This window comes from Canis lupus, chromosome 8, assembly GCF_011100685.1.
Source record: "Canis lupus familiaris isolate Mischka breed German Shepherd chromosome 8, alternate assembly UU_Cfam_GSD_1.0, whole genome shotgun sequence".
Taxonomy (NCBI): Eukaryota; Metazoa; Chordata; class Mammalia; order Carnivora; family Canidae; genus Canis; species Canis lupus.
Window position 1 is genome coordinate 63,043,093 of NC_049229.1, and position 18,353 is coordinate 63,061,445.

The 18,353-nt window shown below is 39.3% G+C and overlaps 1 protein-coding gene across 11 annotated transcripts in view; it reads left to right on the plus strand.

Moving 5' to 3' along the window:
• Positions 1–18,353, plus strand: part of UNC79 (unc-79 homolog, NALCN channel complex subunit) — a 238,947-nt gene that overhangs the window by 119,096 nt on the left and 101,498 nt on the right. For 10 of the 11 annotated variants that reach the window (XM_038545595.1, XM_038545589.1, XM_038545598.1 and 7 more), the window contains exons 18-23: positions 1,437–1,658; positions 3,711–3,938; positions 7,914–8,055; positions 11,044–11,123; positions 11,211–11,359; positions 14,869–15,026. In XM_038545595.1, coding sequence (XP_038401523.1) covers positions 1,437–1,658; positions 3,711–3,938; positions 7,914–8,055; positions 11,044–11,123; positions 11,211–11,359; positions 14,869–15,026 — 979 coding nt within the window. The remainder of the gene's footprint in view (positions 1–1,436; positions 1,659–3,710; positions 3,939–7,913; positions 8,056–11,043; positions 11,124–11,210; positions 11,360–14,868; positions 15,027–18,353) is intronic. The other variant, XM_038545597.1, reaches the window with a different exon arrangement.

The following is an 18,353-nucleotide window of genomic DNA, read 5'->3' on the forward strand; positions in this document are numbered from 1 at the left end:
ATTAGGAAATACATACATCAGAATCATGGGCTCATGGTTTGCATCCATTGCTTTCTTTTGATTTTAATCATTCTTTCCTCATCTGCCTCATAGGAACCAGCTGGGAAACATTTATATTTTGTTTCTTTCTTCTGTAATCTTTAATGTTCTATGACTTAGTTGGTGCCTTATACTGTGCAAAGTATTCACAATGAACAGTATCACAGAATTGTGTGAGCCAGTTGGAGAAGTCATTATCCTCATATTACAAATACATAATCTGAGGTTCAATGGGCTGAAGTGATTTGCCATAGGTAACACTGTCAATATCCAGGTATTCTGATTCTTGATGGGGTACTTTTTTTTTTTTTTTTTTTTTTTAACTTCAGTACGGTGCACAGGCACTTGCTGGTAGTTAGAGAGATCTTTAAGAGAGAAACATCTGATTTCAGAGTGATATACAGTACAGGTATGTCAGTCTGCATCTTGCTACAGAATTTATCCCAGATAGTTCAAATGAGGAGACTTTCATAGAGACTCAGCCTGTAGAGTTTTGGGGAAGGCAGTAAGGGTTGTTGAGGCACATAACTGCCAGTAACAGCTCAGCAGGAAGCCATTATACCCCCAGGGCTGAAAGAACAAGGAAAAGAGTTCTAGCCCATTGAGAACTGAAATTTTAAGGAAGGGCTGACTGGAAGAGAGATGGAGAGACTGCTAAAGATGTAACCTCAAATCAGGCGAGGAGTGGGACATATACTTCTGCCTCTCTCTCCTTCAGCTGTAGAGTTTCTGCTGGTACCTCCCATTGACTGAATCTACTTAGAAGCCAGTCAGCAAGAAGGCTGGGGGACACTCTGTTCTTGGCATCCTTGAGCATAGGGCAAGGCAGAGGTGGGCAGTGAGGGTCTTGGGTTAGGTAAATGGACAATGACCAGTACAACAGGTTTGACATATATTATTTTTCCACGGTAGTTAATAATTTAATATCCAGATGCCATTCTTCTTTAACCAGTCACATTAAACTGAGATTTTGTGCTTATCATTCCTAAAGCTGATCTTGTAATAGTTTATTTTTGTAAGGTCTTATTTTTCAGACTATAGTTTTAGGTAGATGCAGATGATTTAGTTTAATTGGAAATGTGGATGGTGTGAACAATATAATGGCAAAGACAGCTACTTTAATTCTTCAGGGTGCTGATGTTTCACTCACCTGACAGTCACAAAGTTCGGATGGTTTTATTTCCTTTTTTTTTAGACATGTGCCCTGGCATCAGTGATTTTGTTTCTTATTTTTATATTTTGAGAAGATCCATACTATTTGGAGGTATTAATGCTATTGACTAAGGAAGGAAATCAGTGTGACAGCTGGGAGTACCTTCCATGAGTCCCCAGATATTTTATCTAGCCATTTTGGCTTCTGTGAGTTCACTTATGGGTATTGATGTTCTTTCTTCTAGGTGAGTGTTGCCTCTGATCCTGGCCGACGAGTTCAGCACAATATGCTGAGTCCATTTCATAGTCCTTTCCAGAGTCCATTTCGGAGTCCTATGCGTAGTCCATTTCGTAGCCCTTTCAAGAATTTTGGACACCCAGGCGGAAGGACTATTGACTTTGATTGTGAAGATGATGAAATGAATCTAAATTGTTTCATCCTCATGTTTGATCTTCTCCTGAAGCAGGTAGCTGAAGCATGAGCTTCCTTTAGTTCAGAGGTGAAGAGTAAGGGAATGTGTTGGACATCTTCATACTTACTGAAATGATGCAACATCACTCAAGACATTTTGTAAACTCCTTTCAGGATTCCCTAAAGAGTCTGAAAAATACTCTATGAATATCTGCAATGATGTTCACATATGAGAATGGATATGAGTTTTAGAAACATTCTAGCATCATTAGAATTGGTTCTGTTAAACAAATTTGGTGAACTGAGTAATGCTGTTGTTGGGAAGAGCAAGATACAACTCTATAGTTGTAGGCTGATTTAAATATATTCCATAAATTGATTTTTGAAGGTAATTGAAGAAGAGAAGTATAAAAGTCTTTGATTAGGAGAACATTTCATCTTAACTTTTTATTCCAAAATAATTAAGACTTATCAATTGCAATAATAGTTGCAATTAGAAAAGTTGCAATAATAGTACAAAGAATTCCTAAATATTCCTCCCTCAGATTGTCCAGATATTGACAGTTATCATATTTCTTTCTCCCCCTCTCTCAATCTGTATATGTATGTATGAGTTATAGAATTTTTAAAATAAATATTTAAGGATAAGTTGCAAATATGATGCCCTTTTGTCCTTAAACACTTCAGAATGTATTTCCTAAAAAATAAGGACATTCTCTTATATAATCAAGTACAAAATCAAGAAATCAATAAAAATCAAGAAATTAATATTGTTATAATACTATTATCTGACTCACAGAAGTTAATCATTTTAAAAATTGACATAATAATTATATTTTTATAGTAAAGGAAAAAAATGTTTTTGATCTAGAACACAGTCTAGTCTCACTCATTGCAAATATTTGTCCTGTCTCATTTCTCTTCTTCAATCCAGAGCAGGTCTTAAGTCTTTGTTCATCTTTTATATTTTTGACATTTTTGAAGAGTACAGTCCAGTTATTTTGTAGAACATCTCTCAATTTGAGTTTGTCTGATGTTACGAATTTATTTGGGTTGAGCATTTTTTGGCAGTAATGCCACTAGTATGATGTTATATCGTTTTCAGTACATCATATCAAGAGGCACATGACATGATAATGTTGCCTTTCTGGTGATGATAACTTGGTTAAGGTGATTTTCTACCAGATTTCTGTACTCCAGAGTCACTATTTCCCCCTTTGTAATTAATAAGTAACTTGCAGGCTGAGATTTCCTGTTTCTCATTAGACTTTCACCTACTAGTTTTAGCATCCAGGGCTGATTCCTACCTGGATCAGTTGTTATGATGATGGTAACCGAATGATAATTTTCTAATTTCATTATCTTTTATATTAACTGGCACTCTACTGAAGAAACAGTTTCCCTTCTCTCCCACTTCTATATTTGCTCATCTTCTTATACCTGCATGTACTCATGAATTCTTATTTTATTCAGTGAGTTAAAGTCTGTTACTATGATTATTTTTATTTTGATGCTCATATGGTCCCATATTTGACCAGTGGGAATCCTTTCAGGTCAGTCAGCTCCTGTGTTCTTTTGACATATTCCTCATCATTCTTTGAACACTTCCTTAATTTTTGGCATGACAAGATGTTCCAGGCTCATTTTCTATTTTCCTAGCCCCAACCTTGAAATCAGCCATTTCTCCAAGGAGCCCTGGTTCCTCTTAGTGGATAATGGATAACGGTATTTAGAAACTAAGATCTGGACGCTAGGTGAAGAGTAGCATTTTTAAAATGTGTAAAATTTCACAGAGTGATAAGTTTAAAAAACAACTCTCTTTTAAATGTTCTGCGTGATTTTAAAAATAATTCCCATTGCTTGTCTTGTGTTTATATTCTTTTTAAAAGAATCTGTGGAAAGCAATAGATATTCATAGTCTATAATCCTTATCTTTAAATAACTTAATATTTTTGTCAGTTAGTAAAAATTATCCTCAATTAGTATGCCAATGGTATATTGGACAAAGGACCAAATTCCTTCTTCTTTCTTCTTTTCTTTTCTCTTTGTTTCTTTCTTTTCTTTTCTTTTTTTTTTTTTTTTTTGCCTTCATTTTGATGTCTTTCAGATGGAGTTGCAAGATGATGGGATCACGATGGGTTTAGAGCACAGCTTATCAAAGGACATTATTTCCATTATAAACAATGTCTTCCAAGCCCCCTGGGGGGGCTCCCACACCTGCCAGAAGGAAGAAAAAGCAATTGAGTGTAACTTATGTCAGTCTAGTATTCTCTGCTATCAGCTTGCTTGTGAACTCCTGGAGAGACTGGCTCCTAAAGAAGAAAGCCGGCTGGTGGTAAGAAGTCAAAGAAATGAGGTGTCCCATGTCTGATAGTGATAATGACTATAGCAGCTGGTGTAATGGGGTCTTCCTCCAATATCATCTTATGCTCCATGCTGGGTCATATGTGAGACTGTTAAAAAGAAAGTTTCCCTATTTCTTCCACCAACTAATGCTCCTGGAAAGGGATATGAGCTGGAGCTACATTATACAGAATTCTTGAGTCTTGAGTTACGGTTGTGGTGCATCCAGTCATATAATTTTCATAAATACAAAGCATTACTGGTAATCTTGAAATAACTTTTATTATAAAGTTCAGTAACAATGAATATTACAAAGTATACATATCAAATACTAAGTAGATTGGATACAGATATCAAGAATTCCTAGGTAATACTGGTCTGTAAAACCCATGGACTTTATCAACAACCAATAAAGACTTCATTTCATTTTCTGCTTTCCTAGAAAGTGGTTTCAATAGAGAACAACTAATAATATGCCACACATTAGCTACTCCATACTTTATCCTCTGTTTAGCCAGTTTTCATTTAAGACACATATACATATCACCAAAATACTCTCACACCATTAAAAGTAGGTGAATCTGAATTATTTGGTCATGTGTTTACTATCTTCTCTATTTCTTCCTTTCCCTTAATATTTAATATAAATAGAAAGTGACTTCTTTTTTTATTTTTTTAAAGATTTTATTTGAGAGAGAGAGAGAGAGAGAGGGAGAGAGAGCGAGTAAGCATGAGCCAGGGAGGAAGGGCAGAGGAAGAGGGAGAAGTAGACTCCCTGCTAAGTGTAGAGCACTATGCAAGACTCCATTCCATGACCTGGAGATCATGACCTGAGCTGACATTAGCTGCTTAACTGACTAAACCACCTGGCACCTCAAAAGTAGAAAGTGACTTCTTAAAAACTTTTTTTGAGGTATAACATACATGCAGTAAAGTGTTTCTTCAGTTTTTAAATACCTTTCTGCCTACTAAACTTGTTTGTCCTGTGTGTTGCAAAATAACATCCCTGTACTATGGTCTTTCAGCATTGTCGTTGGGTACTTAAGTAAAAAACATAGTCCTACATGATATAAAAACAAATCAAAATCAAGAAACTTAGTCTAATCACGGAGACATTTAATTAAATGAAAAACCATTAGAGTAAAGAGCAAGCTGGGAGAGTTCTGAATAAGGGAGCTATGGGGGCAGAGGAGGGAGAGCAGATTCAGCTTTGAGGTGTGATAGGGAGGAGAGAGCTCCTGGGCTCATATTGGGAGGAGTTTCATTAATGAAATGAAGACACTAGGGGAGAGGCACTTTTGAGACCCAGAAAACTCTGTTTAAGTGATACAGAGGAAAGCAGGAGATGACATACATATTCAGGAAACTGCAAGCACTTCAGTGTTCCTAGACAGCAGGATGGGAACATAGTGAAGGCTGAGTCAAGCAGGACAGACGCAGTCTTATTTTCACATTCATTAAGGGCTCAGTCTGCTAGACTCAGAAGTTTGGGTTTTGTCTTGGTGAATGAGGGAATCCTGAAGAATTTAATTGAGGTGGTGATATAATTTGATGAATTTGAGCAAAGAGGGTTTGGGGGATTTGGACCCTGGGGACAGGCATCTAGTTAGGTTAATGTGGTCTGAAAAAGGGAGGAAAAGAAGTCTGAAATAAAGCAATGGTGGTGAGGATAAGAGAAGGGGCAGACCGGGTGGATTTTTAGGAAAGACAATCAGCAGCCCTTGGTGTTTAGCTGGTGTTGAGGTATGGAAAAGTTGAGGGCAAACCTATGTTTTCTGGCTTGGGAGCTGATGACCTTGCCATTTATAGAAGATTATTACAGTAGTAAAAGTGATTTTGGGCCAGGAGCGGGTATGATGCAGGCACAGTCAGACATAGCAGGTTGAGATGCCTTTTAGATATTCAGGTGGGGTCTTCATGCCCTGTCAGGTATGTGGATCTGGTTTTTAGAAGGAAGGTTAGAAGTAGGTAAAAGTTTGGAGCTGCCAGCATATTGTGCTGGGATGTGTGGAATGAAGAAAGAGCCATACCTAGCACCTAGGAAGTATCAGCTCTTGAGAGGGCAAACAGGGAAAGCGAAGACTAGAAATAAATTGAGAAGAGGCCAGACACAGGAAAAACCGAAGGAAAGCAAGCCCTCCAAAACCAAGGTAGGAGGCAATTTAGAAAAGGTAGAAATAGCTGATCACATCAGGGGAAGAGAGGAAAAATACAGGACTGAAATGTGCCCCGGGGTTCCTGAGATGGGGGAATCCTCTGTGCCCTTGGGGATTGGGAGTAACCCTGGGTTCCGGTGGGATGTGGTTTAAGAGCAGAATCAGCTTTTGATGTGGCTGCGTCCAGTAAAGACTTATGTTTCAGGGAGAGAATGAGAGAGTGAAGAGGTTGGAGGCAGATGCCCTGACCCGTGCCCTGTCTCCAGCAGGCTTTCTGTTTTGTGTTCATTTTCTCAGCACTATCTGGGAAACAGGGAAGAGTAAGTATAAGTATAGAAAAACCGAGCCATCCAAACAACCTCCCACCTGCATGATGCTTTGGACACTTGTCATGTGCTGAAAATAACACATTTGGAGGTGAAGCTGAAGGATTCTGTTCTCTCTCAAAGGTTTATGGGAGAGATGTTCATCAATAGAAGGCGGCTGTGCCTTAGAACACATGGTCTCCACTGTGCGGGTCAGCCCCCTTCACCCTTTAGTTCTCTTCCTGGGACAAGCAGGGGGACAAGAGGGTGAGGATGTGGCGGAGGGGACAGCAGGAGTCTTAAGTTCACCAGTCCCTGCGACATGGGAGGATGATTCTGAACCCATGGGTTATCGAAGAGTCAGTACACAGCAGGGAACTCTTGACCATATCGAATTTGATGAAACTCAGTTCATTATTTGATTTAGTGCCTTGCTCATGGGTAACCTAGGGACAGGGTCGGGCTTAGCAAAAACTGTGAAGTTGGCAGAGATATTCTTCAGGGCTCTCCCAGCCACTGTGCTTCTGGCACTTCATCATTCTTGAGCTGGCTGTCAAACAGTTCTTGGAAAAAATGTGTACTGGTTCAATTAGCTCAGAGTATGATTTTAAAAGAGGATATTTAAAGTGGGACTTGAAGGAAAGAAAAAGCTGGAATAGGAGCTTAACTGGAGATGGATATTTTAAGTGGCAGCCATAACTAGTGCTCTCTTTCTCTCTCTTAAAAAATCTTCCCAATTTCAGCAATTTCTGCAGCTGATTTTATACCTGACATGTATTGTCTATAAATGTATCATGTCAAGTATAGTCACATTGTTGTGCAACTAATCTCCAGAACTTTTTCATCTTGCAAAACCGGAATGCTAACAAGATCTTCCTGTTCCCCACTCCCCTGAGCCCCTGGACACCTCCATTCTACTCTCTGTGCCTCTGAATCTGAATCCCATAGAGACTTCATATATCTGGAATCATGCAATAATTGTCCTTTTTACAACTGGCTTATTTCACTTAGCACCATGTCCTAAAGGTTCATTTACACTGTAGCAGGTTTCAGGCTTCCTTTTTAAGGCTGACTGATGTCTCACTGCCTGTATATAACACATTTTGTCTGTTCATCTGTTGATGGACATTGCTGTGAATTCCATATTATTCCTTGCTAATTAAGTACTGTTGCTGAATAAAATATGCATGGATTGGAATCACTTTGTGAGTGGGACATGATCATAGGAAAAGCAGGCCTACACTGATTTAATCATGTTTTTGAGACGTTTCCATATTTATTTCAAGGTAATGAAAATGTTTTAGTAACAGCTAATCCAAATTCCCTTTAATTATTGTGGAAATAAGCTCACATACCTTCAGAGGCAGGTACCTTTGCCTTTGGTGCTCAGCACAGGGCTGGGACACACCAGGTCCTTGATGGATGGATCCTTTATGGATCTGAGGAAACCCATTCTTTACACCCCCAACAGGCTGCTTACCTGGCTGTTTGTCATATTTGTTTCAGGAGCCCACAGACAGTCTTGAGGATAGCCTCCTTTCTTCCAGACCAGACTTCATTATAGGCCCTGAAGGTGAGGAGGAGGAGAATCCAGCAACCAAGCATGGGGAGAACCCAGGCAACTGCACTGAGCCCATGGAACATGCTGGTAAGTCGACTCTGGCATATCCTAGATAGCACAGTTCTGACGTTCAGAACCCTGGTTTTTTAGATTACTGTCAACATGGGCAAGTTCAGGCTTGGCATTCCTAGTAGAGACTGGTGCAAATGAACCATTTCCCCTCAGATTGTGAAATAAACAGGTAGATCCGAGATGTGCTTCTTGTAGAGCAGAGGTCACTGAGCTTCTTTCTGGTGGCAGTTGCTTCTTATCAGTAGAATCCTGCCATGTTTAGCACCTTCCTACCTACTTACAGCGTATCATCTTCTCATTGAGAAGTAGCTATGAACCAAGGCTAAACAACTGAACAGAGGGTGCTGGCACTCTCGACAGCCACTTAGGGCATTTGGCCAAGGCAGGGTGTTTTGGGATAGAGCCGATGGAACTTAAGTTTCTGAGTTCCAGGGGCTTGACTAGGTCTCTGGACAGGCTCACTGTGTACAGCTGCATGACTTGTGCCCTGAGGTTGGTTGGCTTCACTCAGAGTTGGAGGAAGGATGGCTTCTTTCCACAGTGCTTACAGTCTCTGTGTGGGCTAGTTGGGGACTACAAAATGGCAGTCAGGCTGGCTTGGAATCCTATTCTAGCTCTTCATGGTCTAAAGGAGTTTTGGGAGTTTCAGACATGGCCCCCATATGCCTTTGGGAAAGCTTGATTTCTGGATCTTGATTTCTGGGGAATCACTTGGGGAATTTGTACAGGACCTTGAGTAAATAAGACTTGTTTTTTTAATCTTCCTGTTTCTACCATCCTGAACCAAGTGGTCCACCCCTAGAATTAGAGTTTGGGAATCATGGGCTTTCCAGCACTCCTTCCGTGAACAGCAAACATCATTAAGTGACTATCGTGTGGGATCTGTTACAGCCCTGGGGGTGTCTCATTCAGATCAAGGTCTGATTAAGATGTTAGTCTCATTAGTGTGAAATGCTTGGTCAGATCTGCTTCTGCATGAATTGTACAAATGATTAGTTGGATATGAATATCTCGGATCACTCTCTTTAGAACCATTGAAATCTAGAAATTGAAAGAACACCTGGGATGACTGACTTCATTGGTTTTCAGCATGTCCTTGGAATTGTACATGCTCTGTGTTGTTTCCTTTGGACCTTCCCTTCTTAGGGTGGCAAGTGGTGGGAAGGCATGGGCAAGTAATAACGAACAGCCCAGGCTGCCCACCCTGTTTCACTCCGAGTGCTCTAACTTGCTCTCTTTCATATGTTGGAGTTTTGAGTGAGTTTCTTTAAACAGAGTATTCCATAGAAAAAACTTTGAAATCTGCTGATCTAATTCAGCCTTCTCACCTTGCAGATAAGGGAAATATATCCCAGGTGGATTACATGTGCCCATGGTCATGTAGCTTGTATTTCTCATTCCTAATTTACGCTTTATGCTTACATGCTGCCCAGGCTATAATGGAGAACAGGATCATCTGAGGAGTTGAAACAAAAATAAAATGAATGAGGTCCACCCACCACCCCCAATTCTGAGTATATCTGGGAGAAGATATGGAAATTGGAAATCCAAATATTGAACAACTAGTTAGTGGCAAGATTGAGACAAGAATCCAGGTGTCTTGGTTTACTTAGAATTAATGACTTTCTGAGACCTGGGCCTAGGGCTTATTTCTATCAGGCATTAATGCCTAAAGGAAGCAAGGATTTCACTTATAATCCAATAACCTGTACTCTTTATATACAAATATATTTTTCAGATCTCAGATGGCACACAAATCAATTAACTGCCACTTTGATTTATTTGTAACATTTTATATGAACAGTGGTGAAAATTAAGCAATTTCTTTTTATAAATTATTCTTTTCCTTGCTTAAATGTTTGTTCTATTCGTCTCCTTCAAACACTACTTTGGGCTCCTGTCACTGCTTCCAGGCTATTTTCCTGCTTTTATGCTCTGCTATCTTACAGGGTCACAGTTATAAATTGTCTCCTCAGGGAAGCCTCCCTTAATTTTCCTTTGAAACCAGCCTTGCCTGCTACTCTGAGCCCAATACTGCTTCTGTTCTGTGGGCCTTCAGGCTGTGGTCTCGAGCACCTCTGTCAGAGCAAATGTGTTCTATCTGCATGTGTTCTGTGATTCTTTCTTCCTTTGAGAGTATTTCCTGTTTCTGCATTTTGTGGCCTGGTGCCTGTTTCTTATAACAGTCAGATATATCCTCCACTAAAAATACTCTTTAAAACTCTCACACTAGAAAAAATAGATTTGAGGGCTGGTGACATATATTTGAAATACATTAAAGTGGAAGCTCACCAATGAACTGTTCAGTATATATGCCAAGAGAGTTTGACTCCTGTTGTCTCTAGTTCCAGTAATTTTTTTTGGCAAAAAATTGCCAAAACTTAGAATGGTGATTTAAAAATGTTTTACACTAGCTTCTACATATGGCTAACTTGTGAATTCTTTTCTCTAGCGTGCCTCATGTACCATATACTGCCATCCTACCTGTAGGGGCGAAGGTATTAGAGAGACTCACAAGAAGATTAAAGCCATGAGTAGTTGTTCTGATTAAACTATGCCTAACTTTTTTAAGACGCTCCCTTTGGCATGAGTCCATGGGATAAATTCCTCCTTAGGTGCTAATGCAACTCTAATACCTCTCTTTAATACCTTCTTATCTCCCTTTCAATAAGGAAGGCATACCTGGCCAGGTGCCAGGCCCCTGGTAGCAGCAGAACTTGCTGCCCATGGGGCCAGGCTGGGGTTGCTTTAGGGAGCTGAGGATGTTTCACTATATTGTGAGCTACATGGAAGCTGAGATCCCTGTATATAGAAGGTTTCCTGCAATGGCATCATAGAAGGAGTATATGCCACCTTGGAGAGCAAATAAAAACATGACACAAAATACCTTTTAACATTTGTATATTTATTTTCACTCCTCTTGGTTTTATGGTCGTGATCAGGTCATGAGTGGTGGGGAAAAGGAGGAGCTATGCTAACCTTTGTGTAATTATTTCTTCACAGCAATAAAGAATGACACTGAGAGAAAGTTTTGCTACCAACAGCTTCCAGTAACTTTGAGGCTAATATACACCATTTTCCAGGTATATTTTTTGAGATATTTAAGTGTTTGGTGTGGTGACATTGCTATTTTAGATAACTCAGTAGTAACCCCGTGGTTCTTTGCATAGGAAATGGCGAAGTTTGAAGAGCCAGACATTCTTTTTAATATGCTCAATTGCCTGAAGATTCTCTGTCTACATGGAGAGTGTTTATACATTGCTAGAAAAGACCACCCTCAATTTTTAGCCTACATTCAGGATCATATGTTGATTGCAAGGTAGGTCTTCCTAACAGTTTTTTGTTGCTGTTGTTTAAATTTTAGGCTTTAGCTGTGAAAATCAAAGTTAGGACAAGATTTACAAACTCATTTGGCTCATTTCTCTTAGCCAGGAGAGCCTAATCACTTATGGGAATGACTTACACATAAACATTAGACTCAGTAAAAGAAATAAGTCAACATGAGGAATAATAATTTTCTTTGCTAGGTACTATAGAAATATAAAAGGGAAAATAAGGACTATTTGGTAATCAGTTGTTGGACAGCTTAAGAGTATAGTGTCCCGTAGAAAAATGTCAAAGGCATTAAGTCACTATTTACCTAGTATTATCTAGTACAATGTTAATACCAAAGACTTATTCAATTTCTTGCTTGAAATGGAACTGCTTGTGGACATCAAAAAATCTCTCTACATATCATCTAATAAACTATCTTTAGAGATTGTTGAAGCATTTTGAGAAAAATAATAAAATATTGCCCAGGCTTTATGTAGAGTTTTTCTTCCACAAAGCTTAAAATAACTGTTACGGTCTTCCTGGAAGTAAGTCAGAAAAATACTATCCTTGTTTAAATGTAAGAGAATGAGATAATAAGAAAAAAGAAAATGTTGGCTTAGGTTAACTTGGTGACAAAACCACTTTGAGGCTCTCTCTGTCTTTACTCATTTTATTCATTCATTCATTCATTCATTCATTCAACAAATATTGGGGGCTTGCTATATATGTTATTATTCTATGTACTTTGGGAATTTACAATCTAATTTGGAAGGGGGTGAATGTTATTTATACAAAAGGTGACCACATAATTTATTCTTCCTATTGGTCTACTTTTGAGAGTGAAAGAGGGATGATCTTCATAATGACCTCAAACAATTAGTATAATGTAGACCAAGATCTTGGATAAACTAAGATATATGGTCACCCTGTGTTTATGTGAGTCACTGTCAATCTGAAATATGTGTGATGGATGACTGTTTTGTATAGTTCAGAGGTAGGAGAGGTCTGGATGATTAGAAAAAGGCTCAGGAGCAGATAGGATTTGAATGGGCATTGAGAGAATGATAAAATTTTAACAGGTAGAGATTTGAGATGGGCAGGACATTTTGTGGAAAGTGGGAATGTTAAGAGTAAAGATGGCAGAGTTAGAATGAAGGAATTACAAGTGAGTAGGGCATACTTAGGTGATACCAAGGTTTTGTTTTTGCTGTGTGATATGGTTTTAGGTGAGTAATGGAAAACGAAGCTGGAGAAGTAGGTTGGGACCCTAGTGTAAAGGGTCTCAAAGATAAGGGTTTCACTTGATGATGTTTGGAGATCTATGGATATCTTAAAACAATGAACAGGGTCAGAGTTGTACTTTAGTAACAGGAGTATGGAGAAAAAGAGACCTTTAAGGGAATGCAAAGAGCATGTTGCAGTGGCTTTGGGAATGTCAAGATGTAACATAGAACATTCTTCTGTAAAGTTTATTAGAAAAGGAAGGGAGAGAGATCAGATATTTAGAGGGGGGAAAAGGAGTGGATGTTAAGGATTTTTAGGATAAAGATCTGAAACTATGTATGGTCAATGCAAAGGATCAGAGGAAAGGGAAGAGTGAGTAGAGCCAGGCCCTGGAAGGCTAGAATATGTGATCAAGAACAAAAGATGAGTAGAAAAGAGGAGGGATGCTCTTTCCTTTGAAAGGAGATATATTTTAAAGAAAAGAGAAATAAAGTGTCAGGGGGAGCTCATTACTGAACCTTAAGGGTAGTGGGTGCTGATGTCTTTAGTGAAAGGGAGGAGGATAGGGATTGGGTTGGGAGCTCAAGGAACATGAGAAAAAGTATAGTTCATGAAGGAAAGCAATAAGGTGTCAACAAAAAATAGTCTAAGAATGGCCAGCTTCAGGGTGAAACTGAACTTAGCTAGCACTAGTTTGTGGTTGCCCAAGTTAGTAGGAATTAGTAGGACCAAGTTAATTTCAGGGTCTGGGAATGGATGAGAAAAGGGGGCAGTGTGGATTTATTCAGGAGTAGGGAGTTGTGATTGGATTATGTTGGAAGTCAGGGGGATGAGGAATTTTGGAGTGAGGAAATAGTTAACTCTGAGATCCAGTCTAAGGTGGGAGGCAAATGAAATCAGAAAAGGATTGATGTTTGGGAGAAGAGTATGGAAAAGAGGGAAAAGAAGTCTTAGTATTAGGAATACTTTGGATGGGAACACTGTTCAGCCCAGTACAGAAGCATAGAATGGGAAAAGTGAAGAGTCTCCAGAAGTTTCCTCATGATAAAATGGGAATTCTACAGGTGAAATGGGAGGAGCTGGTGGAAGGGTAGACCTGGCTGACCTGGATTTGGGGAAGAGTAGGACTGATCTGAACAGATGGATGAGTAAGTCTAAGCAAAAGCCATAAAGGAGTAGGGTTGGGAGTTAGGCAGAAGCTCTGTTCATTCTGTGGGAGTGGGAATACTAAATAGGCCAACTTTTATTGTTAAAGCAGCCTCTACAGGGAACACCAGGGTGGCTCACTTGGTTGAGTGTCTGACTCTTGATTTTGGCTCAGGTCATGATCCTCAGGATCCTGAGATCAAGCCCCACATCAGGCTCTTAACTGAGCATGGAGTCTGCTTGAGATTCTCTCTCTGTGTCCCTCTGTCCCACCCGTTGCCTCCCTAAACAAACAAACAAACAAACAAACAAACAAACAAACACAGCCTCTATAGGACATTTATCCAGGCCAAGTGGATTGCCAGTGCTGTGGGATCTCTGCCTCAGCCTTTGGGTACATATCCCAGTTTTTTCCTCAAAGTACCACCCTGACACAAAAGCTATGATGAGCAATGAAGGGACCTGGGGAAGGAAGCTATTTTCCTGGTTTCAAACAAGGCTGCTCTAGAAAATTGGGAAAGCCATATGGGACTGGTGAAACCCAGGCTTTTTTGTTACTGGGATAGTTTTCTAGCAATGCTGCATATGGTTTGCTTCCTTCAACTACTTTGATCAGCTTGGGTTTTGTGTTCACTCTTATGATATAGGAAGGGGTCTTGACTGACAGCCTTGCCAGTTGGTGGAGAGGCTGTTCTTAATAAAAATAGACTTGTTCTTTGCTAGAATAAGAGAAAAAGGCTGCTGGTCAGGCAAACCCAACAAAGCTCTCCAGATGTTCACAGTAAGAAAATTTTTTTAAAAATCACTTTTCACTCATCATCTTAACAGAACTAATATCAATTTTGTATCGCTCATTTATATACCTGAATATCTAATATCTAATTTTTATTTTTTATGTTAAGATATAGTATTAAATGGTGTTTGCACCATTGTTACATAAGAGTAATTTCTTTAAAAAAATGAACAGAACAGAGATTTAGGAAAGGTTTGTCAGAGGACTATAGTCTTGTGGATGAGAGTAATTTCACCAAAAGCATCTCTCACAGCTGCCTGTTAGCAACATTTCCCTTAAACTGAGATAATTGTGTTTGTTTTCTAGAAAGGTTATCATAACTGTAACCACTTTGCTTCTCGCTTCCTCAGCCTGTGGAGAGTCGTCAAATCTGAGTTCTCCCAACTTTCTTCATTGGCAGTCCCTCTGCTTCTCCATGCTTTGTCACTTCCTCATGGTGCTGACATCTTCTGGACAATCATAAATGGCAATTTCAACAGCAAAGACTGGAAGATGAGGTTTGAAGCAGGTACCTCTGTTATGAGCTTAAAAATTCTCTGGGGGGTCACAAGGTAAACCAGATGTCCAGTCATGACATCTCTTGTTGACCCTCCTTTCTCCTTCTTTCTTTCTAGAACTTTTAAAAATTTTTATTTGTTTGTTTATTTATTTATTTAGAGAGAGGGAGAGTACACATGCAAGTGGGGAGGTGGGAGAGAGAGAATCTCAAGCCCACTCTGCATTGAGTATGGAGCTTGATGTGGTGTTCTATCTCATGACCCTGAAATCCTGACCTGAGCCAAAATCAAGAGTTGGACGCTCAACAGATTGAGCCACCCAGGTGCCCCTTCCCTTTCTTTTTAAAGAGTATTGCCTTCCTTGCTAGTGTCCTTTGGTGGTTCTACTTTAACTGAGTTTCCTTTATACTCGTATTTTGCAGAGTGACCCTCAGGTAGGATGACCCTGTTTAGGTTTGCCTAGGATAGTCCTAGTTTATGCTTGTTGTCCAATTGTATTTATTAATTGTATGCTTATTTATTCTCAAATGATCCTGGCTTGATTGAGAAATTATACAGTCATCATAATACATGATATTATGCAGTCTATATAATATATAATATGACATGATACAATAGGTGACTTGCATCAAAGTAACTGGGAATGTTTGTTAAACACTCGCCATTTCTAGACCTACTGAATTAGAATCTGGGTGGCTCAGTCCATTAAATGTCTGCCTTCAGCTCAGGTCCTGATCTCAGGTCCTGGAATCAAGCCCAAGTCAGGCTCTGCTCTGTGGGGGGTCTGCTTCTCTCTCTCAAATACATAAATGAAAATCTTTAAAAAAAAAAAAAAAGATTCTTAGGGGGTAAGGCCAGGAATCTACGTCTTTAACAAGGTCTCCAGATAATTGAGTTCAAGTTTGAGAATCTCTGCTGTTATACCTTTTCCACTGAAGCATCAGGGATCAAATCTGGGCCAGTGATGGGTATAATTTCCTGGTGCTTAGAATTGCAAGTTCTCAGAGGAACATGGTGAGGAAGGAACCTGGACGTGTTCTCTTAGCCTCACATCTGCTGCCTTCACTGTCACCCCAATCTGCTAGTATTCCCATTCTTGGGAGCAGCAAACAGGGCCCGCATGCCATGGTGTACCTTATCAAAATGGCTCTGTGTATTTCCATGTCTCCAAAATTTGGCAAAGAAATGGAAGTTCCATTAGGTGAGTTAACTATTATGCATTCCATAATATCTGGCCCCCTCAAAGAGTTCTTACTTTTTGATGCCCTGAGAATCCCTGGGGCTGATTTATATGATAACATCAGCTGTTGTAGAGAATTAGAGTAATAACATTTCCTAGCCTTGGGGACACCTGGTATTAGCAACATTTTACAGGTATTTAAATACAAGTAAAGCAAATAAATATTTATGCTCTTTCATTCCAATTTAATAATTATATTATTCTGAATCACAGCTCTGATTATGCTGTTTTTCTATTCAAAAAAACCTATGGAATGAATAAAGTTCAAAATAAAGTACTTACACGGACAATCAAAACATCTTCTGGTCTGTGTTTATAGCCTCATTTCCTGCTCTTTCTGACACCCTGTTGCAACTTCTCCATTGCTTCCTGCTTCCCTCACCTTTTTCTTGGCCACTCTACTCTCTGTCTGACATCCTCTTCTCTTCAAGGTCCATTCAAATGCCACCTCCATTGGATCTACCTTCACATGCCACCAGTGAGTTCCACCTTTTCAGTTCCCCCGGTGGAAAGTGATTTCTTTGTCCCTTGGTCTCCCTAGCATTTTATTTATACCCCATTAGTAGTATCTATAGCTTTTTATATTACATTTCAGTTATAGCCATACCTGTCTTATTTCTTTAGTCAACTTTTACACCAAGACTTGGGAGTGATTCATAGGTTGCTCAGGTTGTAACAGAGTGCCATAAAATGGGGGGCTCAAACAACAGACATTTATTTCACACAGTTCTGGAGGCTAGGAAGTCCAAGATCATGGTGCCAGGAACATATGGTTACTCTCTTCTCTGTGTCCCCACATAGCAGAGAGAAAGTTAGAGAGCTCAGATTCCCATCCTCTTCTTAAAAGAATACAAAGTCCAGCACGGGGGGTCTTACCTTCATGAGATCATTTAAACCTAATTATCTCCCAAAGACCCCACCTCTGAATGCCATCACATTTGGGGGTTAGTGCTTCAACATAAGGATTTTGGTGGCAGGAGGAGAAGAAACACAAACACTGAGTCCTTAACAATTCATTTTTCTATTTACTTCCATCCTCCAAGTAACTGGGATAGTTTCTTAGTTTTATATGTGTGTGTGTGTGTACATCTTTTTAAGTATATATTTTAAATATATATATATGTATATATCTAGAAAAATGTATTTTTTTTAAATAAGGGAACTGGCAAATTTACTGAATAAATATTACATGTACTAGGCACTATGGAACCAATAAAAAGAAGTATTTAATTGATGAAACCAAATATAAACATGGAGGAGGTTAAGAAACTAAAGATATAATTCAAGAGCACAAAAAATAAAACATGTCCTGTAGCTACATATGAACATACAAATGCCTTATGTGAACAAACAGGTTGTAAACAAATAGTATTTTTTCAGGAGCTCATGGGACCAAAAGGCCACTCTAGGTCAGAGTAGACTTTACAGAACAGATAGAATTTTACCAGCAGGTTCTTTAAGGATGGTAAGAACATCAATAAGCAGAGAGAAACAGAAAGAATATTCCAGGCTACTGGAATAGCTTAAGTAAAGTACTAAAATGTTTTGTTTTCATGGCACTAGATTACTTCCCTAGCTACTTTAACGTTTTATAAAGCCATGTTTTAAGAGTACCTGGAATCACTTAACAGATTTGCAGAATGATTGGAAATCCATCTCTGACTGCCTTACAGAGTTGGGTAGGGGATGGGGAAATAGGGGATGGGGATTAATGAGCGCACCTAGCATGATGAGCACTGAGTAATGTATGGAATTGTTGAATCGCTGTATTATACACCTGAATCTAATATAACATTGAGCGTTAACTATACTGGAATTAAATAAGAAACTTAATTAGGGGCATCTGGGTGGTTCAGTTGGCTAAGCATCTGCCTTTGGCTCAGGTCATGCTTCCGAGTCCTGGGATTGACTCCTGCATTGTCTCCTTGCTCAGTGGAGTCTGCTTCTCCCTCCTCCCTTCCCTCTGCTTGTTCCCTCTCCCCCCACCTTATCGTCTCTCAAATAAAATCTTAAAAAAATACTTAATTAAAAAAAAAGAAATCTATTAAGTAAGCATGCATATATTGTGTATAAGGGCAGCCCTGGTGGCTCAGCAGTT